This window comes from Cervus elaphus, chromosome 5 (assembly GCF_910594005.1).
Source record: "Cervus elaphus chromosome 5, mCerEla1.1, whole genome shotgun sequence".
Lineage (NCBI taxonomy): Eukaryota > Metazoa > Chordata > Mammalia > Artiodactyla > Cervidae > Cervus > Cervus elaphus.
Genome location: NC_057819.1, coordinates 120337780 through 120364829, shown reverse-complemented (window position 1 = coordinate 120364829; position 27050 = coordinate 120337780). Strand labels below are relative to the sequence as shown.

General features: G+C 47.5%; 2 protein-coding genes and 1 non-coding gene across 6 annotated transcripts; 2 read left to right on the top strand and 1 right to left on the bottom strand.

Annotated features, from left to right (window-relative positions):
* Positions 1 to 7301: 7301 nt before the first annotated feature.
* LOC122695305 (intercellular adhesion molecule 2-like) lies at positions 7302 to 11485 on the top strand. Its single transcript, XM_043905041.1, has 4 exons — positions 7302 to 7320; positions 8762 to 9019; positions 10279 to 10599; positions 11252 to 11485. The coding sequence occupies exons 2-4, from the start codon at positions 8800 to 8802 to the stop codon at positions 11416 to 11418; spliced, it is 708 nt and encodes a 235-aa protein (XP_043760976.1). The 5' UTR covers positions 7302 to 7320; positions 8762 to 8799; the 3' UTR covers positions 11419 to 11485.
* Positions 11486 to 13941: 2456 nt separating this feature from the next.
* Positions 13942 to 25612, top strand: LOC122695304 (intercellular adhesion molecule 2-like). 4 transcript variants are annotated; one of them, XM_043905038.1, is made up of 6 exons: positions 13944 to 14960; positions 19406 to 19537; positions 20773 to 20876; positions 22363 to 22620; positions 23901 to 24221; positions 24896 to 25612. In XM_043905038.1, the coding sequence occupies exons 3-6, from the start codon at positions 20783 to 20785 to the stop codon at positions 25009 to 25011; spliced, it is 789 nt and encodes a 262-aa protein (XP_043760973.1). In that variant the 5' UTR covers positions 13944 to 14960; positions 19406 to 19537; positions 20773 to 20782; the 3' UTR covers positions 25012 to 25612. The 4 variants fall into 4 exon arrangements, with proteins under 4 accessions (XP_043760975.1, XP_043760973.1, XP_043760972.1 ...); XM_043905037.1 differs by lacking the exon at positions 19406 to 19537; XM_043905039.1 differs by lacking the exons at positions 13944 to 14960; positions 19406 to 19537 and adding an exon at positions 15002 to 17474.
* On the bottom strand, positions 15815 to 15887 carry TRNAV-UAC. The gene has a single exon. It is a non-coding gene; the product is annotated as a tRNA-Val (tRNA).
* Positions 25613 to 27050: the final 1438 nt, after the last annotated feature.

The following is a 27050-nucleotide window of genomic DNA, read 5'->3' as shown; positions in this document are numbered from 1 at the left end:
GTGATGCTCCCTGCTTCCCTCTTGGCAGAGTGGAAAGGGCTTGGGATAGATTGTCAATCAACACTTGAGTTCTTGTTTTTGCCCTTCCCCGGGGCCTCACCCACCCCTTCCAGGCCCCCCATAAGCCCAGGGGCTGATATGCAGCAGAATTTCCTTCGACTGGTCGGTCGTTGCATGAGGAGCTCACGTCAGCCGTCTCTCTGAGTCCAGCAGGGTATTGCTTTGTGGTTGTTTCCTGTTTTTGTCCTTTCTCTTCCTCTCCTGCTCTGTCAACCACATAACTGACTTAGAAGCGTGGGGCTGCCTCCCCACCATTGCCCACGTGGGCCCAAGTCATCTGGACTGAGCTCAGAGCTGGTGCTTAGGGGACAAATATAGTCTCCAGTCTCTTGGGGTCACACCCAAGGTTCCTGATGAATCCCATTCAATGAAGTCCTACCTGGTTAGAAGGGACTTTCTTATCCTGTGGTTCATAGTCTCAAGGAGCCTCTTCTTTCTAGACATGTAGGAATTTCTCTTTCCCCTTTGTATTCTTTTTGTAAAATTTAATATGTGACACATACTGAACACATCTATGTAACATGCATGTGCATTGTACATGAAGATAATATAATGAACAGCCCTGAACCCAACACTCAACCCAAGGATGAACTACCACTAAACTTTCTGTCTACCTACTGTGCTACTCACCTCCCACCCAGACATAAATAACCACCCTCCCAAAGTCTGTTTCTACTGTTCTCTTGATTCTTTTAATTTAGTGCTTTATCACATCCATTTATTTCATTTTATGAAATAGTTATAGAACATATTCTGTGTGCCAGCTACTGTTTCAAATACTTTTAAATATTGTCATTTAATTAGTTTAATCCACACACCATTCCCATAAGGAACGTGCTATGGTTAATCCCATTTTACAGAGGAGAAAACTGAGGCACACAGACATAAAGTGACTTGCTCAGGGTCACACAGATAGTAAGAAGAGGACAGGTCTTCTGGTTCTTAGTGCAAGAGTTTCTCTAGGGCATATATCTAAGGGTGGAATTGGGGGTTATAGGATATAACACTATTCAGCATTAGAAGATAATGCCTTGTTATTTCTCAGAGAACCAAAATACACTCTCACCAGCAATATACGAGTTCCTATTGACCCACAGCCTCTCCAACAATTGGTCTTGTCGACTTTCTTAACTTCTGCCAATCTAGTAGATGTAAAGTGGCTCCTCATTGTGGTTTTAATTTCCCTTGCTCTTACTGAGTAAAAGCATCTTTTCATTAGTTGAGAGGTTTTGTTTTCTTTGAAATGTTCATCATATCTTTAATATACTCAAAATTATCAGTTGTTTATTCTAGCAGTGGTGATCTTGAGGTCTTGCTTAGGAAATCTTTCCTTGCCCCAAGGACATAAAAATACTTTCCTATATTTTCTCAAGGGCTTCCCAGTGGTTCAGCAGTAAAGAATTTGCCTGCAATGCAAGAGCCGCTGCGGGAGCTGAGGGTGTGACCCCTGGATCAGAAAAACCTCCTGAAGTAGGAAATGGCAACCCACTCCAGTATCCTTGCCTGGGAAATCCCATGGACAGAGGAACCTGGTGGTCTACAGTCCATGGGGTCACAGAGTTGGACATGACTTAGCAACTAAACATATTTTCTTATAAGTTTTTAAAGTGTTCTTTTACATATGAATCTTTAAATTAGATAGAATTGATTTCTTCATTCCATGTGAGGTAGGGATACATTTCCCATCTTTTTTCTCCGTATAGTTAACTTGATCTAGCATCATTTATTTATATATCCTTCTTTCACCCAGTGATCTACAATGCCAGTTTTGTCATGTGTCAGAGTTTCATGCAAGTCTATTTCTAGGCACTTCATGCTGTTCCATTGGTTAATCTGCCTACATCTATACTAATATCATATTTTATAGTAAGTTTTAATACTAGTATCAAATTCCCTCATTTTATTTTTCTTTAGGAGTGTCTTGGTCCTTTTGTTCTTTCCATAATAAGTTTTAGAATCATCTTTTGTGTACCATGAAACCCTTATTAGGATCCACTGGAATTTCATTAAATCTATGGGAAGAGGATCGTCCTCATTATAATATTGACTCTCTTAGTCATGAACATGAGCTGGTTCTACATTTATTTAAATTGTACTTAATGTTTTTCAACAGTGTTTTATAACTTTCTTACTATAGGTCTTATGTACATTTTGCTATCTTTTTGCTTCTGTATATATATATACATATATATAATTTTTGTCTTTTTGCTAATATACACTGTGTGCTTTTTAAATTACTTTTTTCCCCTGGATGCTCCATGCAGCATGCAGAACTTTTCTGACCAGAGATCAAACCTGTGGTCCCTGCAGTATAAGTGTAGAGTCTTAACCACTGAACCATCAGGAAAGTCCTAAATTACATATTTGCATATTACTGTTATACACAAAAGCAATTTCTTTTTGGATATTGGTCTCACAGCTAACTGTCTTGTGAAAATCTCTTATTTTGAATCATTCATCCAATCGATCATTCATTTGGATTTTCTACCTAGGCAACCATATTATATGAAAATACTGATGGTATTTCCCGTGCCTAGGCCTTTAATTTCTTTTTCTTGTCTTACTATATTGTCTAGCACCTGTGGGAAAATGTTACATAGAAGCAGAGATAGTTGTCATCCTTGTCTGGTTCTGGATTTTAAAGGAAATGTCCTAAAATTTCCTCATCAAAGAAAATAATACATATGTAAAATAAATAATAGTACATATGAAAACTTTCTCTGATTTTCCTTTATCACATTAAGGACATTTCCATCTAGCTTGCTCAGAGCTTTTGTCATGAAAGAATGTTGAATGTCATCATTTTTTTTCCCTAGATCTATTAAGATGATCATATGTTTTTTCTTCTTAAAACTATAATGAAAGTTTTTAGTCTGGGCTCCTTCAAAAGTAGAGCTTGCAACAAGGGCTACAGCTCAGGTAGATTATTTCAGGTAGATTATTTAATTATTGAAGCCAGAAAGTAGGAAATAAGGAACAGGAAGACTGGGGCAGGGAAGGAGGGAAAGCCAATAGAAGATGCATAACTGATGTTGCAGGTGTCAGCAAAGGAAGTTCAAGTCTGTCGGGACCTCTGATAGGTCTACAGGATGCTGGCCAGAATCGCCTATCCAACAGAACGAGGCTGGAGCTGTGTCTGCCAGTTCTTGGCCTCTTGTTGGTTGAGGGTTTCATGTTAGGGAACTTGACACTCCTAGGCTTCTGGGAAACACTAGTAGGTAGCTAAGTGACTCCTAAAGCATTGAAAAAGACTGAGGAAGAAAAGCAAAGAGAAACACTGTGTAAACTTGAGGTGGGACCCTGGAGCATAAGATGGGTCTAAGGTTGCAGGAAATTATCCACTGTAAATGCAGCTGATTTTAGAGGCGCGCATAAGCAATGTGACATAGAGCACCAAAGTTTACTATTACCACCAATAATAAATGACCTTCATAGCCTTCTCTTCTATTGTTTGACCAACTATTCATAGCTAAGCCTAACTTGGATATGATGTCTAATATTTTTAATACATTGCTAGGTTTGTATTTTTCTTATTTTTCATTTATATTCATGAGTGAATATAAAATATAATATAACACAAATATATAATATAAACAAAATGTGTATAATATAAATATAATATATAAAAGTATACTTATAATATAAATTAAAATTGAATATAAGATATAATATAAAATTATAATTTTATAACTTAATTTTAATTTTTCTGTTTCATCCTAATTTGTCTCATTTTGGTGTTAAGGTTACACTGGCCTCAAAGAAAGAGAGCATGTTCCTGCTATTTCCATTCTCAGAAAGAGCTTTTGTAAAATTAGAATTATCCCTACTTAAACTTCTGTAACACTGTCTAGATTTGATGTTTTCTATGTGGGAAGATTTCAAATTATGGATGTAATTTTTTAATAGTTGTAGAACTATTCAGGCTTTTTATTTCTTCTTCAATCAAGTTAGGTAAGTTCTACTTTTTCTAAGATTTGGTCTACTTGGTTTCATATTTCTTGGCATAAATGATTTTTTTTTTGCATAAATGATTTATATCTTTTAATTTTTAACTTTATTGAAGTGTAATTGATTTACAACATTGTATTAATTAAATGTTCAATTATGATAAAATACACATAACATAAATTTCACCCCTGTACCATTTTTATTTATTTTTTGTTGTTGTTTTTCCTGTACCATTTTTAAATGTACATATGGTTGTCTTACATTCACAATGTTTCATAATGGATCTTGAAACTTTTTTAACTTGTGAAACTGAAACTCTGTACCCATTAAACAAACAGCTCACCATTCCCCCCCTGCCCCCAGGCCCTGGCATCCACTGTTCTACTTTCTGTTTCTATGAATCTGTATAGTCTTCTTTGTGAACTACTAGATATATTATTTAAAATTTTTAGGTTGGCCTATAATGTACAATATTATGTAAGCTTCAGATGTTCTACACAGTGGTTTGGTATTTGCATACATTTTGAAATTATCACCACAATGAGTCTAGTATCCACTTCTCTCCATACAGAGTTATCAAAATATTATTTGACCATATTCCCTATGCTGTGTTACACCCCTGTGGCTTACTTTATAGTTGGCGCTTTGTACCTCTTGATCCCATTTGCCTATTTTGGACCCTCTCAGCCCCTTAGTCTCCAGCAATCACCCATTCATTGTCTGTATTTAGGAGCCTGGTTCTGGTTTTGTTTGTTTTGTTTTTCAGATTCCACATACAAGTGAGATCATATGTGGTAATTGTCCTTGTCTGATTCACTGCACTTAGCATAACACCCTCCAGGTCCATCTGTGTTGTTGAAAAGGGCAAGATTTCATTCTTTATGGCTGAATAATATTCCGTTGTGTAGATATACAACCACATCTTGATCCATGCATCCATTGATGAACACTTAATTTGCTTCCACATGTTGGCTATTGGAAATGGTGCCACAGTGAACATTTATGTGTATATATGTCTTCGAATTAGTGCTCTTGGTTTCTTCAGAAGAATACCCAGAAGTAAAATTGCTGGATCGTATGGCAGTTCTATTTTTAATGTTTTGAGGCACCTCCACACTTTTTTCCACAGCAGTTGCACCAATTTACAACCCCACCAAGAGTACAAGAGGGTTCCCTCTTCTCCACAACCTTGCCAATGCTTTTTATTTGTTCTCTTTTTGATGATAACCATTCTGACAGTGGTGGGTGATAACTCAATGTGGTTTTGATTTGCATTTCCCTGATGATTAATGATGTTGATCATCTTTTCACATTTGCTTCATTATTCATAATAGAGAGATGTTGTATTAAAATTTCTTGCTATGATCATGATTTTATCTCTCTGTTGTTCCTTCAAACTAAGTGCTTACAAGTTTAGAACTGTTATAATTTCCAGATGAACTGATCCTTTAATCTAGGTACTCACTCTGTCCCTAATAAATATTTTTGTCTTAAAATTCCTTTTTGCTTGATACGAACAGAACTTTCCTGGTTTTATTTTGGTTAGCTTTTGCCTGGTGTATCTTTTACCATTCTTTGACTTTCAACCATTCCACACACTTATTCATTAGATGTGCCTCATAAAAAATGTAGATCTAAGTTTTGTGTTTAAATATTTTAAAAATGTAATCTGAGATGAGAATTTAGGAATGATTGAGCAAATAACTCCCTATAAACCCTGTTAAAAACTGAGTTTAAAAGACTGCATTTTCTTTCTTTTTGGCCATGCAATGCGCATATGGAATGTTAATTCCTAGGGGATAAAAGACTAGGGATCCAAGGCTCACCCTATGTGTGGAAGCAAGAGTCTTAACAACTGGACACCAGGGAAACCCTAACAGGAAAATCCTAAAAGCCTGCATGTTCAACAACAATCCATAGTTGACAAGAATCCTAACCAAGAAGACTGTCGTTCAAGGTGGCGTGTCTGAGCTATTTTTCTGTTGTTGTTGTTCAGTCTCTAAGTCGTGTTGACTCTTTTCAAACCCATGGACTATAACACACCAGGCTCCTCTGTCCTCCACTATCTCCATTTTTTAAAAAAAAGCAGTTTTAGGCTTACAGCAAAACTTAGGGGAAGTGGAGACTTCCCACATACCTGCTGTCCCCACACATGTACAGTCTCTCCTATTATCAACATCCCCCACCAGAGTGGTCCATTTCCTATGATTGACGCACCTGCATTGACATGTCATTATCACCCAAAGACCATCGTTGACGTTACGGTTCAGTCTTGGTGTGTACATTCTCTGGGTTTGGACAAGTGTGTACCGACACCTGTGCACCACTGTAGTGGGAAACAGTAGATTCTCTGTCCTAAAATCCTCTCTGCTCTGTCAGTCCTTTTCTCCCTCCCTTTAATCCCTAGCAGCCACCAATTCTCCAACAGCCACTCCTCATTCCTAAATTCTCACCTCAGTCCCATCACCTAATATCTTTGTGATTTAGGCAAGTTATTAATTCACCTGAGCCCTGAAATTCCTCAGATGCACAGTCAAAATTGGAAGATTTGCTGTGATAATGAGACAATGTATTAAAACCGTAACTTAGTCCCTAACACAGAATAGGCATCAGTGAAATGCTGGTTTCCTTCTCCTTCCTCCTTGTCTTAGTAACGTGAAGTCACATTCAGCTTAGAGACAGGAAAGTGCCTGGGGGCCGTGTGCATCACCAGAAATCTGAGGGGAGGGGCAGAGGAAGGAGGAGAATGTCGAGCTATCGCCTCCCAAACCCTCTTTCCAGCTTGGAAAGTCCCTCCTTTCTTGACCCCAATAATGAGTCTTGTGGGATTCAGGGCTCTCCAGATTTGGGGCTAGTAGCGGTGACTATCCTGTGTGTACACACATGTTGCACACACATGAGCCCCGGGTGCTCGCCCACCCCTGATGGCAGCGTGCCAGGAGGACTAGGCTATGTCCCATCTATCAGCTGCTTCCTGGCTTCCTCTGCCCAGTTTCTCGTAGACCTGTGACCCTGGGAGCTGGCCTTCCATGTGGCCTCCCCAAGACCACTCAGATAATGAGAGGAAATACGGTCATCAGCTTACAGAAGGCTGGGAGCTCCGGACTGCAGCTGCAGGTCACCCCTTCCTGACCAGTGCCCTTCACGTCTCTCCAGGCAGTCCTTGGCTATTCCCTGCAAACCTGTGGACGCCACTCGAGATGTCCCCTTATGGTGGCTGGGGATGGCTTGGGACTGCTCATAGCCTTTCTCGCCCTGATCTGAGGCCCAGGTGAGCCTGGAGATCCTGACTGGGTGTGTGCCAGCCAGATGGTAGGTCACCTGTACCCCTGGTATCGGGCAGAGAAGGGGGTCCTGGTCCTGAAGTCTCTGAGGCTTTGAGCAGAGCGGCCACCCACCACGGGTGTGGGCTGCTCTGTGAGCCTGGTTTCCCCATGACCCCGTGACCCTGGGGCAGCAGGTTGGGGTCCTGGTCTTCACACACTGGGTTGAACAGGCCCCGTAACTTCAGGGTGTGTGGATGTGGCAGGTCGTGGAGACTGATGGGGAGATGAAGGGAGGCTGAGGCTCAAGGGAAGGTGAGGGCACATCCCAGCTGATCTTCAGAGGTGGCCCAGTGGACAGCAGAGGTCAGTGGAGGGCATCGTCTTCTGCTGAACATCAAAGTGAAAACGAAGCCCCTTCCGGGGAGTGCAGGGGACAGTGAAGGAGAATGCCTCCATGTGCTCAGTATTCTGTTTTGGAAAACCTGCCAGGTGCTTTCATGGCAACCATTCAGGAAAGGGATTACTAACCCATTTGACAGATGGAAAAACTGAGGCTCAGAAAGAGAAGGCACTTTGCCCAAGGCCACAGAGCTAGCAAACTTAGATTCAAATACAGCTCTCTCTCGCTCCCTGCAGAGCCTCCCTCGAGCCCCAGCTGAGGGTTAGGTGGGGCATGCGGGTGTGGCGGGAGCACAGGCCACAGCACAGGCCCAGCTGGCCGAGATCAGTTCAGATTCTTGGCCTTCTTCCTCACTGGGCCCGACCATCCTGGTCTCCTCTCTGCCCAGGGTCTTAGCGCCGATGGTTCTCTGCCCTCAGCAGATACCTGCCAGCCAAGCTCCCCCCATCTCCTTCATCCTTTGTTCAAATGTCACCATTTCCATCAAATCTGTCCAGAGCACAGTATTAATGTGGCAGCCCCGCCCCACTCCCTATTTCCTTTCCCAGGCACATCGCACCAACTGACAGGCTGGCTACTCCCCTTGTTTGTTACTCTGTGTCCCTCGCGGCAGTGCGAGCTCCACAAGGGCAAGCTTTGAACTTCTTCCATCTCTGATGCTCCCCAGAGCCTAGAACAGTGCCTGCCATGCAGCCGGTGTTCTACAAGGATTTGCAGAAGAGAGGGAAGGAGTGAGGGAGGAGCCGAACTCATGGACACGGGGCCTGAGAGGACACGATCCACCTCCATTTCAGGGAGGCTTTAGCAGAGGAGAGGTCATTTGGGCTGGGGGGCGAGTTCAAATACAATCTCCATGGGGATAGGAGATGTGCATGAGGAAGACTCACCTGGAGGGGACCAGCTGGGAGAGCAGTCAGGGGCAGGGAGGCAACTAGGGCGCATCCCCCTTGGTCTAGACCAGAGGCAGTAATGTCTGAACAAGGAGAGAGGAGCAGAGGGCACCCCTTGATCAGACTGCCCATCGTGGGCAGCCCCATTGGGCAGGGCAGCGGGGGTGTCTGCTGCCCAATGTTTTCTGTCCTTCCAGGGTCTGGTGAGAAGGCGTTCGAGGGGCCAGAGCGACTGATGGTGGGGTCTGGAGAGTTTCAGTTCATTAACTGTACTGCCGGTTGTACGGACCCCAAGAGACTTGTTCTGGAGACGGCCCTAAACAAGACTCTCCTGGAGAACCAGGCTCAGTGGAAGCTGTTCAAGGTCTACAACGTCTCCAAGGATGAGGAACTCCTGTGCAGTTCCACCTGCGGTGGCAAGCAGGAGACGAAAGTTTTCCACATCACCGTGTTCTGTGAGTGTCGCCCACGGGGCCCTGCTCCCCGAGGCCGGAGCCTGTGTCTGCAAACCCACCCAGAGCTGCTCTGTCACTTCTCCTGGGCGCTCTCCTATGGCCCCCACCGCCCTGAGCTCCTGGATCCAGGCCACAGGCTCAGAATCTGCTCACACCCTCCCCTGGACTCCTTGAACCCTGCCAGCAACCAGGATTTTGAGATTTGCTCAGAAGCAAACAATCCAAGCAAGGTTTAGACAGATCTAAAAGTCATTTCCCACAGTCTCCTCCCAGCTGGGGAGCACCCCCATCACCAGAATACCCCACATCCTGTGACAAGCAGCAGGGACCCCATCAGGAGGGCTGGCATACTCTCCACTAACCCATTCACCTCCTGGAGAGAAGGTCTTGGTCTTATCTCCCCCTGAGGGCCCTTTGCAAATACGTGACCATCACACACACACACACACACCTGCCCACAGGCCACAGAGACCATGGAGAGACTGGGGTTCTCTCGGAAGCTCGGCACCCAGGGTATCGCTCAGGACTGTCATCAGTGATCAAATGAGTAGAAACATGTCCTAAATCTACCATATTATCCTGGGGTAATGGGGGCTAGGTATTCTAGTTCAAAAATGATCCCAGAGAGATGTCTTGGTGGTCCAGTGGCTAAGACTCAGCACTCCCAATGCAGGGGACCCAGGTTTGATCCCTGGTCAGGGAACTAGATCCCACATACCCTATCTAACACCTAGAACAACCAAAGAAATAAATCTTTAAAAAAAAAACAGGGACTCAGGGAACCATGGAGTTTAATAGCTAAGGGATAGAGATAGTTTTAAACCTGATCCTGAAATCCAAGGCAGGTTGACTCTTGCCCCCGCCTCTGAAGAATCTCACAATTCACGGTCCCATTCCAGTGAGTACTCCCTTCTAAGTCTCTCTCAACAAAACTATCCAACTGTTTAATTTTTGAAGTTTCTGTTGAATTTATGGAGAGGAAAGAGACACAGCCCAAACTTTTTTATCTTTCTTGTTGACTGAACAGACTCTAAACCTTTTTTTGTAGACACCAGGGCACCTCCTTTCTTGTCCATTCCAGAAGTCATCATGTCCCTAAAACTACCACCCAGTACATCCTTCACCCTGAACTGCTTCCTCCTTCCATCCCCAGCCCACTTCCTGAGAACACAGTGGTCACAGGGGATGGTCTGGGCTGGGTGGGGCCTGCCGGAGATGCACACCCATCCTGACCAGACCTCCCTTCCGCTTTCCTGCAGACCCTCCAAAGCAAGTGCTGCTGACGCTGTCGCCCACCTCAGTGGCCGTAGGGATGCTGTTCACCATCGAGTGCAGGGTCCCCGCTGTGGCCCCCCTCGAAGGTCTCACTGTCACCCTGCTCCGTGGTACTGACATCTTGTGCAATCAGACCTTTGTGGGGACAGCACTTTCCCCCCAAGATGCCGTGGTCACCCATAACAGCACAGCTCACAGGGAAGACGGCCTCTATAACTCCTCGTGCGAGGCCCAGATGGACATGCACTCTTGGAGCGGTGGCCTCGTCCACAGGGTCTCAGATCCCCAGAGGCTTGAAGTCAAAGGTGAGGGGGAGCCCACAGATCAGGAGTGGGCGCATTCACTTTCAGCCCCTCAGGGGAAGAAAACACCTTTGCCCTACTCTCTGCCCGCTCAGGGGAGGCCCTCAGGGAAACGACACTTGATCCCTGGGGTTCCCTGGAGCTCTTGGCGAGTTCCTAGCTTGGACCCTGACTAGTTGCTTGGTAATGAGTGAGCTGGGTGACCTTAATGAAGTCAGGCTCCTCTCTCTGGCCTTGACCACTCTCTGCAATGATAAATTTGACCTGACTGATCCCTAAGGTCCCCTGGAGCCCTGCTCTTCTGTGACCCTAGATGGCCAAGATTCTCTTTGTCTTCAGAGAGTCTGGCTGAAGCTCCCTCATCTCTCCCCAGGGAGGGGCTTGGACTGGACCACGCCACGGTCCAGGCCATGAGGTCTGGCAGCCCATGGCAAGGGGACCATCTGAGTCCATCTGCCCTCATGGTCTCACAGAGGCCGGCTGGAGGCCTGGAACCTGGTCCTCTTTTCTGCTTTTGCCACTCATCCCTGCAATGCAGAGTGACAGCAGGATGCCCGGGGGTGGGTGGATGGGTGATGGGTGGACAGATACTCCCCCTTGAGCCTGGAAATTAGGATCAGAGGACTTCTGTGACCTCTACCCCTTCCTTCCCCAGAGCCCGTGCCCAACAAACAGATGCTGATCATCATCATGATCATGAGAGTGCTGCTGCTCCTGTTTGTGACATTCGTCCTCCTGTGCTTTGTCTTCGCCCAGAGGTGGCGTCATCACTGGTCCCATCCCTTCATGGAAAATAGATGGGGAAAACAATGGAAACAGTGACTGACTTTATTTTGGGGGGCTCCAAAATCACTGCAGATGGTGATTGCAGCCATGGTATTAAAAGACGCTTGCTCCTTGGAAGAAAAATTATGAGCAACCTAGACAGCATATTAAAAAGCAGAGACATTACCTTGCCAACAAAGGTCTGTCTAGTCAAAACTATCGTTTTTCCACTAGTCATGTATGGATGTGAGAGTTGGACTATAAAGAAAGCTGAGTGCCGAAGAATTGATGCTTTTGAACTGTGATGTTGGAGAAGACTCCTGAGGGTCCCTTGGACTGCAAGGAGATCCAACCAGTCCATCTTAAAGGAGATCAGTCCTGAATATTCATTGGAAGAACTGATGCTTAAGCTGAAACTCCAATACTTTGGCTACCTGATGTGAAGAACTGAGTTATCTGAAAAAACCCTGATGCTGAGAAAGATTGAAGGCAGGAGGAGAAGGGGATGACAGAGGATGAGATGATTGGATGGCATCACCTACTCAATAGACATGAGTTCAAGTGAACTCCGGGAGTTGGTGAGGAACAGGGAGGTCTGGTGTGCTGCAGTCCATAAGGTTGCAAAGAGTTGGACATGATTGAGCGATTGAACTGAACTGAACTGAGAGGTGGCACCGGCGGTGGACACGTCACAACTGAGTGCACACCGCTAAGAAGAGGCTGAGACGGAGCCACCGGGCAGCGCCGGTATGAGCGGCGTGGCCACTGGCACGGCGGCCACTGGAACTCACTGTGGTTCCTTAGGGTGCGGTCCAGGCCTGGCTGGGGGACCAAGGCAAACAGCCTGAACACAAACACCTGGACTTAACCCTGTGCCTTCGTCGTGTCTCCTGCTGGGAATGGCCAGGAAGGGGAGCCACCAGGCCTGGCTGGACTTCTGTCTCCAAATGTCTCCTCAGCCCCCTCCGCCCTCTCCTTCGCAGGCCTTCCAGAGCCCCAGCAAACCCAGGCCCTGGCGTGCCCCCAGGCCGACCCGCCCGGGCACCAGGCACCCAGCCTCATGGGACCCTGAGTGACTCCTTCGTCCTGACGGAGGGTGGGGAGACCCGCCTGGCCCAGAGGGGCAGAGAGACACTCTGTTCCCACTGGCCCTCCAGGACATGGCTCTGACTTCTCTCTTCTGCCAACAGAGCCAGCATCCAGGGGTGAGTGTGGGGGCCCAATGGCTTGGCTCCAGGAACCTCCCTGCCAGGCCTCCCCCACCACTCTGGGCCTTCGGAGAGCCATGGAAACCAAGCAGTCCTCGCCTCTTACCCCCAGTTTTGTTATTGGGCTAAATGGAGACCCCGCAGTCCTGGTCATCCAGAGAGAGGGTAAGGGGAGGAGGTCAAGGGAGGGCTCCGTCTCCCAGGCCTCTGCCAGTAGGGGCAGCGATCAATGGGACAAGGTTGGCCTTTCATGTGGCTTCTGGGGCCTGGACAGGGCTTTAAGGGGCTCTCACCCGGATCAGAGATCAGGTTGGTTCAAGGTCTCCGTGTGGTGGAGATGGGACTCATTCACCCCGGGGAGAGGGCCTGGTTGGGGATGGGAAGGTAAGAAGGGTTGCCAGGTGTAGAAAGGGGTTGGCAGGCATGAGAGGGACACAGGGACTCCAGGGCTGTTTCCAGCTTGGCGATGAAGCTGGCCTGGGCCCCAGGGCTAATGTCTGTTCTCATATCACGAGGCTCTTGGCATTGTAGTGGTCTGGGGGAAGAAGCATCCTCATCGTGACTGCCCCCTGCCTCAGTGGACCCCAAGGAAGAGTTAAGGGGACAGAGCTCTTGTCTGTGGTGATGACATAAGACCACCCCCCACCACCCCAGTGCACATGGCCCTTCCTACCTTCGGATCCACCCCTTGGCCCCGGCCCTGCTGATGACCCGCCTGGTCCCTATCTGAAGCCAGGGGTACATCTGCACCCACAGTTCCCGTGGCACAGGTGGGTGGGGTTAGGGGCACAGCTCAACTGAAATGGAGAAAAGAAAAGAAACTCCCCCCATCAGAGTTCCCAGGGTGGAATCAGCAATTTCACTCACAAGTCTTCCCACCCCACCCCCAGCCCCTGGCCAGCTCTTCCAGCCCCAGAAAAAGGCCCTGGCAGCACCCAGAGCCCCAGCCTCACTTACTCTTCCCTTTTCCCAGATGCAGGATGGTGGTGCTCAATCACAGCTGAATCCCGCAAGCAGGGTTGGTGAAGGGGAGGGGAGGGAGAGTGCCTGGCCAGGGGGGCAGGGGGCCCAGAGCAGGCATCGGGCAGGGCGGGTAGTGGTGGTGGAAAACCAGAGGGCCTCCTCCTGGGGCTCCGTCTCCTCCTCCTGTTGACCCTCCAGGGAGACCCGGGGATGGTGCACACGGAATGGGCCACAGCATCGGACTCTCCTGCCCCTGGTCCTGTCTGTGCGGTGCTCAGTCGCTTCTGTCATGTCCGACTCTGCAACCCTGTGGACTGTAGCCTCCAGGCTTCTCTGTCCATGGCAAGAATACTGGAGTGGATTGCCATTCCCTCCTCTGGGGGATCTTCCTACCCAGTGATCGAAACCCAGCCTCCTGCATCTCCTGCATTGGCAGGAAGATTCTTTACCACTTGGCCACCAGGAAAGCCCTGTCTTGGTCCCAGATGCATCCTCATTTGTGTCTTTGCTAAGCCAGGACTTTCAGTGGTAGGCGCTGAGGGGCAGGCCTGTGAGAGCAAAACCTCTGCTTGTGGGTGAGCCCAGCTGGCTGCCTGGCACCCAGCTCTGAAACTCTGCCTCTTGGCACAAAGCTACTCTTTTGATTGTTATGTGAAGTGGCAGATGTGAAAAGATCTCAGAACAATCGTGCTTAATTGGAAGTAGAAGTGTTTGGTGGTTGGGCATGTCGAATACAGGGAAGACCTTGCTCCCTGATGTTGACAAGCCTCCTGCAGGGGTTCAGTGGGCGGCTCATCCTGTATCTGTCTCATTCCTCAAAGGCCCCCAGGAGCACAGAAACCACACATCCAAAAAAAGGGTGCAGAGGGAATTTCCTGCTGGTCCAGTGGTTAGTAGCATTTTCACCGCCGTGACCCAAGCTTAATTCCTGATTGAGGAATTAAGATCCCCAACCAGGGGATCTTCAGCATTTGTGGCCTCGACTGTCTTACTCCCTTGAATGCATGCATGCATGCTCAGTCGTGTCTGACTGTTTGTTGACCCCATGCACTATACCCCGCCAGATTTCTCTGTCCTTGGGATTTCCCAGGCAAGAACACTGGAGTGGAGTGTCATTTCATTCTCCAGGGGATCTTCCTGATTCAGGAATCGGCTCCCACATTGGCAGACAGATCCTTAAAAAATGAGCCCCCTGGGAAGCCCTGGTATGTATTTACCAGGGCTTAAAACAAGAGATAACAAACAGAAAGTGATGTGAGGATGAGGTCAGAGCTGGGACAGGAAGCATGTGACTTCTGAGAAGGGAAATCAGTCAAAAACCAGGTAGCACTTGTTGAACCAGCAGCAGCCCAGGGAAGAACGGCTGCTGGAAGCTGGACCTCGGCCACCCTGTTTACCTATCACGGCAGCACCCGTTTGCTGATACAGGTAAGGTGATGCTCCCCGCTTCCCTCTTGGCACAGTGGAAAGGGCTTGGGATAGATTGCCAATCAACACTTGAGTTCTTCTTTCCCTCCCTGTCTGCCCATACGCCCAGGGGCTGGAGCTGCTACAAAATTTCCTCTGGCTGGTTGGCCCTTGCATGAGGAGCTCATGTCAGCCATCTCTCTGAGTCCAACAGCCTATTGCTTTGTGGTTATTTTCTCTTTTTGTCCTTTCTCTTCCTCTCCTGCTCTGTCAACCACATAACTGTCTTAGAAGCGTGAACTGCCTTCCCACCATGGCCCAGGTGGGTCCAGTTCAAGCATCATTTACTTTTATCTCCTTCTTCACCCAGTGTTTTACAGTGCCATTTTTGTCAGGTGTGTGTTTCATGCAAGACTATTTCTGGGCACTTTGTTCCATTGGTTAATTTGCCTTCAGCTACACTAAAATTTTATTTTGTAGTAAGTCTTCATGTCTAGTAGGGCAAATCCCCTCATTTTATTCTTCTTTAGGGGTGTCTTGGTCCTTTTGTTCTTTCCATAATAAGGTTTAGAATCATCTTTTGTTTTCCATGAAATCCCTTCCTGGGATCTATTGGAATTGCATTAAATCTGTAGGAAGAGAATTGTCCTCTTTATAATATTGAATCCCTTAGTCATAAACATGGGCTGGTCTACATTTATTTAAATTGTATTTAATGTCTTTCAATAGTGTTTTATAACGTTCTTACTATAGATCTTATATTCTGCTATCTTTTTGTTTTTGTATATGTATTACTTCTATCTTTTTGCTGCTATAACGTAGTATGCTTTTAAAATTACTGTTTTTTCCTGGATGCTCTGTGCAGCATGCAGAACTTCCCCGACCAGGAATCAAACCTGTGGCCCCTGCAGTGTAAGTGCAGAGTCTTAACCACTCGACCACCAGGGAAGTCCTAAATTACATTTTTTACGTTACTGTTCTATACAAAAGCAATTTCTTTTTGGATATTGATCTTACAGCTAGCTGTCTTGCTAAAATCTCTGATTATTGTGAATCATTTGTCTGATCATTCATTTGAATGTTCTATCTAGGCAACCATATCATATGAAAATACTGATGATTTTGCTCTTTTCCCATCCCTAGGCCTTTAGTTTCTTTTTCTTATCTTACTATACTCTAAAGGACCTCTGGCAAAATGTTAACATAGAAGCAAAGATAGTGGGCATCCTTGTTTGGTTCCAGATTTTAAAGGAAATGTTCCTAAGATTTACTCATTAGAAAAATAATACAGATGTTAAAAAATAATAGTACATGTGCAAACTTTTTCTAAGTTTCCTTTATCATTTTAAGGATATTTCCTTCTAATCTGCTAAGAGCTTTTATCATGAAAGAATATTGAATGTCATCATTTTTTTTTTCTAGATCTGTTAAGATGATCATGTGTTTTGTTCTTCTTAAGTCTGTAACATAAGTTTTTAGCCTGGGCTCCTTCAAGTAGAGCCTGCATCAAGGACTTCAGTTCAGGTAGATTATTTCAGGTAGATTACTGAATTATTGAGGCCAGGAAGTAGGGAGTGAAGGAACAAGAAGAAGACTGGAACAGGGGAGAGAAAGCCAATAGAAGATGCATAACTGATGTTGCAGGTGTCAGCAAAGGGAGGTCAAGCCTTTCAGAATCTCTGATAAGTCTACAGGATGCTGGCTAGAATTGCCTCCCCAAAAGAAAGAGGCTGGAGCATATTTCTACTAGCTCTTGGCCTATAGTTGGTTGAGGGTTTCATGTTAGGAAACTTGAAACTCCTAGGCTTCTGGGAAACATTGCCTGGAGAATCCCAGGGACAGGGGAGTCTGGTGGGCTGCCGTCTATGGGGTCGCACAGAGTCGGACACGACTGAAGAGACTTAGCAGTAGCAGCAGCAGCAGGTAGCTAAGTGACTCCTAAAGCATTGAAGACCCTGAGGCAAAAAAGCAAAAAAGAAATAAAAATATGGTATAAACTTGAGGTGGGGTCGTGGAACATAAAATGAGTCTCAGGTTGCAGGAAATTATCTGCTGTAAATGCAGCTAATTTCAGAGGAAGGCTGAAGTAATGTGACATAAAGCACCAAAGTTTACTATTCCCAGCAATAATAAATGACATTTGCAGCTTTCTTTTCTATCATGCAACCAACTTTTCATAGCTAAGCTTAACTTGGATATGATGTCTAATATTTTTAATACTCTGCTAGATTTGGTCTGTTTGTATTTTTCTTATTTGCATTTGTATTCATGAGTGACGTTGGCTTCTAATTTTTCTATTTCATCCTATTCTTGTCTCATTTTGGTATTAAGGTTACACTGGCCTCATAGGAAGAGGGTGTGTTCCTGCTATTTTCATTCTCAGAAAGAGTAGATTAGGATTATCCCTACCTTAAACTTCTGTAACACTATCTAGACCTGACATTTTCTTTGTGGGAAGATTTCAAATTATGGATGTAATTTCTTTAATAGTTGTAGAACTATTCAGGCTTTTTATTTCTTCTTCAATCAAGTTAGGTAAGTTCTACTTTTTCTAAGACTTGGTCTACTTGGTTTCATATTCCTTGGCATAAATGATTTATAAGTTTTTACTTTTTGTAAGTTTTTAATTTTTAAGCTTATTGAAGATTTACAATGTTGTGTTCATTAAATTTTCAATTATGGTAAAATACACATAACATAAAATACACCACTTAACTGTTTTTAAATGTACATTTGGTTGTGTTACATTCACATTGTTTCATGAGGGATCTCGAAACTTTTTTATCTTACAAAACTGAAAGTCTATATCCATTAAACATAACTCACCATTTCCCCCTGCACCCAGGCCCTGGCAACCACTGTTCTGCTTTCTGTTTCTATGAATCTGTAGTCTTCTTTTGTGAATTGCAAGATACATTACTTTAAATATTAGGTTGGCTTATAATATACGGTATTATGTAACCTTCAGGTGCTCTACACAGTGGTTTGGCATTTGCATACATTATGCAATTATCACCACAATAAGTCTAGTATCCACCTGTTTCCCTGCAAAGTTATTACAATATTACTGACCACACTCCTAATGCTGTGTTACATCCCTGTGATTCACTTTGTAATTGGTGCTTTGTACCTCTTAATCCCACTCATCTGTTTTGGATCCTACTCGGCCCCTTCGCCTCCAGCAACCACCCGTTTGTTCTGTATACCTAGGAGCCCGTTTTTGGTTTTGTTTGTTTTGTTTTTCAGATTCTGCATATATGTGAGATCATATGGTATTTGTCTTTCTCTGTCTGAGTCATTGCACTTGGCATAATACCCTCTAGGTCCGTCCGTGTTGTCAAAAATGGCAAGATTTCATTCTTTATGGCTGAATAATAGTCTGTTGTGTAGTTATACCAACCACATCTTTATTCATGCATCTATGGATGAACATGCAGGTGACTTTCACATGTTGGCTATTGGAAATGATGCCACAGTGGACATTGGTGTCCATATATGTTGTCAAATTAGCGCTTTTGTTTTCTTCAGGAGAATACCCAGAAGTGAAATTGCTGGATCATACGGCAGTTCTATTTTTAATTTTTTGAGGCTCCTCTGTACTTTTCTCCACAGCATTCTCACCAATTTACAATCCCACCAGAGTACACGAGGGCTCCCTTTTCTCCACACTCTTGCCAAAGTTTTTATTTGTTGTCTGTGATGATAACCATTCTGACAGTGGTGCAGTGATATCTCATTGTGGCTTTGATGTGACTTTCCCTGATGATTAATGATGTTGAGCATCTTTTCACATTTGCTTCATTATTCATAATAGAGAGATGCTGTATTAAAATTTCTTGCTATATGATGATAAAACCATCATCATAGCAAGAAATTTTGCTCTTTGTTGTTCCTTCAAGCTAAGTGCTTACAAGTTTACAACAATTATAATTTCCGTATGAATTGACCATTTAATCTAGGTACTCATTGTATCCCTAATAAATATTTTTGTCTTAAAATTCTTTTTTCTTTGATATGAATAGACCTTTCCTGGCTTTTCTTTTGGCTAGCTTTTGCCTGGTATATCTTTTTTCACTCTTCGACTGTCAACCATTCCACGATCTTACTCATTGGATGTGTCTCATAAACAATGCAGAACTGGGTTTTGTGTTTAAATATTTTTAAAGTGTAATCTGAGGAACTTCCCTGGTGGTCCAGTGACTAAGACTTCGAGCTCTCAATGCATGGGGCATGGATTCCATCCCTGGTCAGGGAACTAGATCTCACATGCCACAACTAAGACTTGGTGCAGTTGAATAAATACGTATTTTAAAAATGTAATTTGAGATAAAAAATTTAGAAATGACCAAGTAAGTGACTTCCTCTAAACCTGCTAAAAATTGAGTTTAAAAACCTGCATTTTCTTTATTTTTGGCCATACCACGTGCAAATGGAATATGCGTATGGAATGTTTGTTCCATGACCAGGGATCAAACACTTGCCCACTGTGTGGAAGCAGAGTCTTAACGACTGGACCGCCAGGGAAGTCATGAAAGCCTGCATTTTCAACAGCAATCCACAGCTGACAAGCATCCTAACCCAGAAGGCTGCCTTCCAAGGTGGTGTGTTTGAGCTATTTTTCTGTTGTTGTTGTCCAGTCGTGTCGACTCTTTTCAACCCCATGGACTATAACACACCAGACTCCTCTGTCCTCCACTATCTCCATTTTTTTTTTAGTAGACCTCTTTTTAGAAGAGCAGTTTTAGGCTTACAGCAAAACTTAGGGGAAGTGGAGACTTCCCACATACCTCCTGTCCCCACACATGTACAGCCTCTCCTGTTATCAACATCCCCCACCAGAGTGGTCCGTTTCTTATGATTGAGGAACATGCATTGACATGTCATTATCACCCAAAGACCATCGTTGACGTTACGGTTCAGTCTTGGTGTGTACATTCTCTGGGTTTGGACAAGTGTGTACCGACACCTGTGCACCACTGTAGTGGGAAACAGTAGATTCTCTGTCCTAAAATCCTCTCTGCTCTGTCAGTCCATTTCTCCCTCCCTTTAATCCCTGGCAGCCACCAATTCTCCAACAGCCACTCCTCATTCCTAAATTCTCACCTCAGTCCCATCACCTAATATCTTTGTGATTTAGGCAAGTTATTAATTCACCTGAGCCCTGAAATTCCTCAGATGCACAGTCAAAATTGGAAGATTTGCTGTGATAATGAGACAATGTATTAAAACCGTAACTTAGTCCCTAACACAGAATAGGCATCAGTGAAATGCTGGTTTCCTTCTCCTTCCTCCTTGTCTTAGTAACGTGAAGTCACATTCAGCTTAGAGACAGGAAAGTGCCTGGGGGCCGTGTGCATCACCAGAAATCTGAGGGGAGGGGCAGAGGAAGGAGGAGAATGTCGAGCTATTGCCTCCCAAACCCTCTTTCCAGCTTGGAAAGTCCCTCCCCTGCTGACACCAATAAAGTGTCCTGTGGGATTCAGGGCTCCCCAGATTTTGGGCTTGTAGCGGTCACTGTCCTGTGTGCACACACATCACACACACATGAGCCTCGGGTACCCGCCCCACCCCACATAGGATCGTGCCAGGAGGACTAGTCCTGCTTATCAGCAGGTATGTCCCGCTTATCAGCTGACTCCTGGCTTCCTCTGCCCAACTTCTTGCAGACCTGTTGCCCTCGGAGCTGGCCTTCCATGTGGCCTCCCCAAAACCACTCAGATAATGAGAGGAAATACGGTCATCAGCTTAGGAAGGCTGGGGGTTCCGGACTGCAGCTGCAAGTCCTCCCCCCTACCCTCCGCCTCCCTGACTGGAGCCCTTCACCTCTCTGCAGTCAGTCCTCAATGTTCCCTGTGAGCCTGCGGATGCCACTCGAGATGGCCCCTTATGGTGTCTGGGGAATGCTCGCAGCCTTTCTCTCCCTGCTCTGCTGCCGAGGTGAGCCTGGGGGTCCAGACTGGGTGCGTGCCAGCCAGAGGTTAGGGTGCTTGTTCCCCTAGTGTTGTTTGGAGAAGGGGGTCCTTGTCCCGAAGTCGCTGAGGCTTTGAGCACAGCGGCTGCCCACCATGGGTGTGGGATGTTATGCAAGCCTGGTTTCCCCATGAACCCATGACCCCGGGGCAGCAGATGGGGGACCCGGCCTTCACACTTTGGGTTGAACAGGCTCCATAACTTCAGGATAGTGGATGTGGCAGGTCATGGAGACTGATGGGGAGATGAAGGGAGGCTGGGGCTCAAGGGAAAGTGAGCGCTGATCCCAGCTGGTCTTCAGAGGTGGCCCAGTGGACAGCAGAGGTCAGTGGAGGGCATTGTCTTCTCCTGACCATCAAAGCAAAAACGAAGACCCTTCTGGGAAGTCCAGGGGACGGTGAAGGAGAATGCATCCAGGTGTGAGCACTCTGTTTTGGAAAACCTGTCAGGTGCCTTCATGACAACCATTCAGGAAAGGGATTACTAGCCCATTTGACAGATGAGGAAACTGAGGCTCAGAAAAGGAAAGCACTTTGCCCAAGGCCACAGAGCTGGCACACTCGGGATTCAAAGGCAGCTCTCTCTCTCTCTCCTGACAGAATCTTTCTCTTTCCCCAGCTGAGGGCTAGGTGGGGGTGGGTGGGTGTTGCTGGTGGGAACACAGGACACATACAGGCCCAGCTGGCCAATTTCAGTTCAGATTCCTCACCTTCTTCCTCACTGGGCTCCAGCCATCCTGGTGTCCTCCCTGCCCAGTGTCTTGGCACTGGTGGTTTTCTGCCCTCTGCAGATACCTGGCAGCCAAGCTCCCCCCATCTCCTTCATCCTTTCCTCAAATGTCAGTGTTTCCATGAAATCTGTCCAGGACACAGTATTAACGTGACAGCCCACCCCACTCCCTATTTCCTTTCCCAGGCACATCGCGCCAACTGACAGGCTGGCTACTTCCCTTGTTTGTTACTCTGTGTCCCTCCTGGCATTGTGAGCTCCACAAGGGCAAGCTTTGAACTTCTTCCGTCTCTGATGCTCCCCAGAGCCTAGAACAGTGCCTGCCATGCAGTCGGTGTTCTACAAGGATTTGCAGAAGAGAGGGAAGGAGTGAAGGAGGAGCCGAACTCATGGACACGGGGCCTGAGAGGACACGATCAACCTCCATTTCAGGGAGGCTTTAGCAGAGGAGAGGTCATTTGGGCTGGGGTTGAGTTCTAAAACAATCTTCTTGGGGATAGGAGAGGTGCATGAGGAAGACTCACCTGGAGGGGACCAGCTGGGAGAGCAGTCAGGGGCAGGGAGGCAACTAGGATGCATCCCCCTTGGTCTAGACCAGAGGCAGTAATGTCTGAACAAGGAGAGAGGAGCAGAGGGCACCCCTTGATCAGACTGCCCATCGTGGGCAGCCCCATTGGGCAGGGCAGCGGGGGTGTCTGCTGCCCAATGTTTTCTGTCCTTCCAGGGTCTGGTGAGAAGGCGTTCGAGGGGCCAGAGCGACTGATGGTGGGGTCTGGAGAGTTTCAGTTCATTAACTGTACTGCCGGTTGTACGGACCCCAAGAGAATTGTTCTGGAGACGGCCCTAAACAAGACTCTCCTGGAGAAGCAGGCTCAGTGGAAGCTGTTCAAGGTCTACAACGTCTCCAAGGATGAGGAGCTCCTGTGCAGTTCCACCTGCGGCGGCAAGCAGGAGACGAAAGTTTTCCACATCACCGTGTTCTGTGAGTGTCGCCCACGGGGCCCTGCTCCCCGAGGCCGGAGCCTGTGTCTGCAAACCCACCCAGAGCTGCTCTGTCACTTCTCCTGGGTGCTCCCCTGTGGCCCCACCTCCCTGGGCTCCTGGATCCAGGCCACAGGCTCAGAATCTGCTCACACCCTCACCTGGCCCCCTTGAACCCTGCCAGCAACCAGGATTTTGCGATTTGCTCAGAAGCAAACAATCCAAGCAAGGTTTAGACAGATCTAAAAGTCATTTCCCACAGTCTCCTCCCAGTTGGGGAGCACCCCTATCACCAGAATACCCCACATCCCGTGAGAAGCAGCAGGGACCCCATCAGGAGGGCTGGCACACTCTCCACTAACCCATTCACCTCCTGGAGAGAAGGCCCTGGTCTTATCTCCCCCTGAGGGCCCTTTGCAAATGTGTGACCATCACACATACACACACACACACACACACCTGCCCACGGGCCACAGAGATCATGGAGAGACCGGGTTCCCTCAGAAGCTCAGTACCCAGGGTATCGCTCAGAACTGTCATCAGTGGATCAAATGAGTAGAAACATGTCCTAAATCTACCATATTATCCTGGGGTAATGGGGGCTAGGTATTCTAGTTCAAAAATGATCCCAGAGAGATGTCTTGGTGGTCCAGTGGCTAAGACTCAGCACTCCCAATGCAGGGGACCCAGGTTTGATCCCTGGTCAGGGAACTAGATCCCACATACCCCAAATAAGACCTGGAACAACCAAAGAAATAAATCTTAAAACAAACAAACAAACAAACAGGAACTCAGGGAACCATGGAGTTTAATAGCTAAGGGATAGAGATAATTTTAAACCTGATCCTAAAATCCAAGGCAGGTCTGACTCTTGCCCTTGCCTCTGATAATCTCACAATTCACGGCCCCATTCCAGTGAGTACTCTCTTCTAAGTTTCTCTCAACAAAACTATCCAACTGTTTAATTTTTGAAATTTCTATTGAATTTATGGAGAGGAAAGAGACACAGTCCAAGCTTTTATCTTTCTTGTTGACTGAACAGATTCTGAACCTTTTCTTTGTAGACACCAGGGCACCTCCTTTCTTGTCCATTCCAGAAGTCATCATGTCCCTAAAACTACCACCCAGTACATCCTTCACCCTGAACTGCTTCCTCCTTCCTTAGCTCAGCCCAGCGTAAATCCTGAGAACACAGTGGTCACAGGGGATGGTCTGGGCTGGGTGGGGCCTGCCGGAGATGCACAACCATCCTGACCAGACCTCCCTTCCGCTTTCCTGCAGACCCTCCAAAGCAAGTGCTGCTGACGCTGTCGCCCACCTCAGTGGCCGTAGGGACGCTGTTCACCATCGAGTGCAGGGTCCCCGCTGTGGCCCCCCTCGAAGGTCTCACTGTCACCCTGCTCCGTGGTACTGACATCTTGTGCAATCAGACCTTTGTGGGGACAACACATTCCCCCCAAGATGCCGTGGTCACCCACAACACCACAGCTCACAGGGAACATGGCCTCTATAACTTCTCATGCGAGGCCCTGATGGATCTGCGCTCTCGCGGCGGTGGCCTCGTCCACAGGGTCTCAGATCCCCAGAGGCTTGAAGTCAAAGGTGAGGGGGAGCCCACAGATCAGGAGGGGGGAGCATTCACTTTCAGCCCCTCAGGGGAAGAAAACGCCTTTGCCCCACTCTTTGCCAGCTCGGGGAGGCACTCGGGGAAACCACACTTGATCCCTGGGGTTCCCTGGAGCTCCTGGCGAGCTCCTAGCTAGCTCCTAGCTTGGACTCTGACTAGTTGCTTGGTCAAGAGTGAGCTGGATGACCTTAACCAAGTCAAGCTCGTCTCTCTGGGCTTGACTGCTCTCTGCAATGATAAATATGACCTGACTGATCCCTAAGGTCTCCTGGAGCCCTGCTCTTCTGTGACCCTAGATGGCCAAGATCCTCTTTGTCTTCAGAGAGTCTGGCCGAAGCTCCCTCATCTCTGCCCAGGAAGGGGCTTGACCTGGACCATGCCATGGTCCAGACCATGAGGTCTGGCAGCCCATGGCAAGGGGACCATCTGAGTCCATCTGCCCTCATGGTCTCACAGAGGCCGGCTGGTGGCCTGTACCCCGGTCCTCATCCCTCTAGTGATAACACCTTTTGCCACTCATCTCTGCAATGCAGAGTGACAGCAGGATGACCAGGGGTGGCTGGTTGGGTGACAGGTGGACGCCGTTCTCCCTTGAGCCTGGCACCTGGGACCAGAGGACTTGTGTGACCTCTACCGCTTCTCTACCCAGAGCCCGAGCCCAACAACCAGATGGTGACCATCATCACGATCGTGGTAGTCCTGCCACTCTTGTTGGTGACATTCGTCCTCCTGTACCAGTACTGGTGGCGGCCACATCACAACTGAGTGCACGCCGCTTAGAAGAGGCTGAGACGGAGCCACCGGGCAGCGCCGGTATGAGTGGCGTGGCCACTGGCACGGCGGCCACTGGAACTCACTGTGGCTCCTTAGGGTGCGGTCCAGGCCTGGCTGGGGGACCAAGGCAAACAGCCTGAACAGAAACACCTGGACTTAACCCTGTGCCTTCATGTCTCCTCCTGGGAATGGCCAGGAAGGGGAGCCACCAGGCCTGGCTGAACTTCTGTCTCCAAATGTCTCCTCCGCCCCCTCCTACCTCTCCTTCGGGGGCCTTCCGCAGCCCCAGCAAACCCAGGCCCTGGCGTGCCCCCAGGCTGACCCGCCTGGGCACCAGGCACCCAGCCTCATGGGACCCTGAGTGACTCCTTCCTCCTGACGGAGGGTGGGGAGACCCGCCTGGCCCAGAGGGGCAGAGAGACACTCTGTTCCCACGTGGCCCTCCAGGACATGGCTCTGACTTCTCTCTTCTGCCAACAGAGCCAGCATCCAGGGGTGAGTGTGGGGGCCCAATGGCTTGGCTCCAGGAACCTCCCTGCCAGGCCTCCCCCACCACTCTGGGCCTTCGGAGAGCCATGGAAACCAAGCAGTCCTCGCCTCTTACCTCCAGTTTTGTTATTGGGCTAAATGGAGACCCCGCAGTCCTGGTCATCCAGAGAGAGGGTAAGGGGAGGAGGTCGAGGGAGGGCTCCGTCTCCCAGGCCTCTGCCAGCCGGGGCAGCGATCAGTGGGACAGGGTTGGCCTTTTGTGGCTTCTGGGGCCTGGACGGGGCTCTAAGGGGCTCTCACCCGGATCAGAGATCAGGTTGGTTCAAGGCCTCCGTGAAGGTGGAGATGGGACTCATTCACCCCGGGGACAGGGCCTGGTGGGAGATGGGAGGGTAAGAAGGGTTGCCAGGTGTAGAAAGGGGCTGTTGGGCAGGAGAGGGACACGGGGGCTCCAGGGCTGTTTGCAGCTCCGTGATGAAGCTGGCGCGGGCTCCAGGGCTGATGTCTGTTCTCATGTCTTGAGGCTCTCAGCATCGTAGTGTGAGAGAGGCAGTTCCTAGGCAGCTTGATAAGAAGTCTGGGGTCCCCAAGGAGAAGGAGAAAGGGACCTGGAATTCTCAAGGAGGAGGAAAGAACAGACATCTTTTTTTCTTAGTCACATGGTGTTGCTGGTTTAGTCGCTAAGTCCTGTCCGACTCTTGCGACCCCATGGACTGTAGCCTGCCAGGCTCCTCTGTCCCTGAGATTCTTCTATGCAAGAAGCAAGAATACTGGAATGGGTTGCCATTTCCTTCTCCAAGGGATCTTCCTAACCCAGGAATTGAAACCGGGTCTCCTGCATTGCAGGGAGATTCTTTCCCAACTGAGCTATAAGGGAAGCCCTTAGTCATGTAAAACATTGTTTTCTTTAACCTGAGGAACTGATGATTACAACAAACAACTCAGTTTAAACTCTGTACTGAGGATTATATAACAACTATGTATCCTGCTTGAGGGCAATTTTTCCTTCCTGAAAACCTTCGGGCTAATCCTGATATCTTAAAATGTAAATTACGGGAGTGTTTCTAGTAAGATCTTCACAACCTAAAGACATTCTTTTGATTTATTGTAATAACTAATTTAAAAAGTATATAAATCCCTTGCTAACACTAGCGAGGGGGGGCACTCTCCGTTCCCTTCTGATGTCTAGGTCAGAAGCTTTCTCGGTCCTTTTCATACTTTAATAAAACTCTGCTACACAAAACCTCTTGAGTGATTAAGTCTGCTCTCTGGTCCTTAAGCTAAATCTTCTTTGGAGATCACGAGTCTGACACCATTCACTGTAACCTATCAGTAGTCTGGGGGGAGAAGCAGCCTCACCGTGACTACCCCTGACTCAGTGGACCCCAAGGGAGAAAAGTTGAGGGGACAGAACCCCCTTGTCTGTGGCAATGATAATAAGACCTCCCCCCACCGCCCCAAGGCACATGGCCCTTCCAGCATTGCGCTCTTTCCCTTGGCCTAGGCCCTGCTGACCACCCACCCGGTCCCTACTTCACTGA

Excerpts from the sequence above, each read along its gene's own strand:
- LOC122695305 (XM_043905041.1), top strand. The coding sequence starts at position 8,800 with ATGGTGGGGTCTGGAGAGTTTCAGTTCATTAACTGTACTGCCGGTTGT. Across the intron at positions 9,020-10,278 it reads TTTCCACATCACCGTGTTCT|ACCCTCCAAAGCAAGTGCTG; the intron begins GTGAGTGTCGCC and ends GCTTTCCTGCAG. Across the intron at positions 10,600-11,251 it reads CCAGAGGCTTGAAGTCAAAG|AGCCCGTGCCCAACAAACAG; the intron begins GTGAGGGGGAGC and ends TTCCTTCCCCAG.
- LOC122695304 (XM_043905037.1), top strand. The coding sequence starts at position 20,783 with ATGTTCCCTGTGAGCCTGCGGATGCCACTCGAGATGGCCCCTTATGGT. Across the intron at positions 20,877-22,362 it reads CTCCCTGCTCTGCTGCCGAG|GGTCTGGTGAGAAGGCGTTC; the intron begins GTGAGCCTGGGG and ends CTGTCCTTCCAG. Across the intron at positions 22,621-23,900 it reads TTTCCACATCACCGTGTTCT|ACCCTCCAAAGCAAGTGCTG; the intron begins GTGAGTGTCGCC and ends GCTTTCCTGCAG.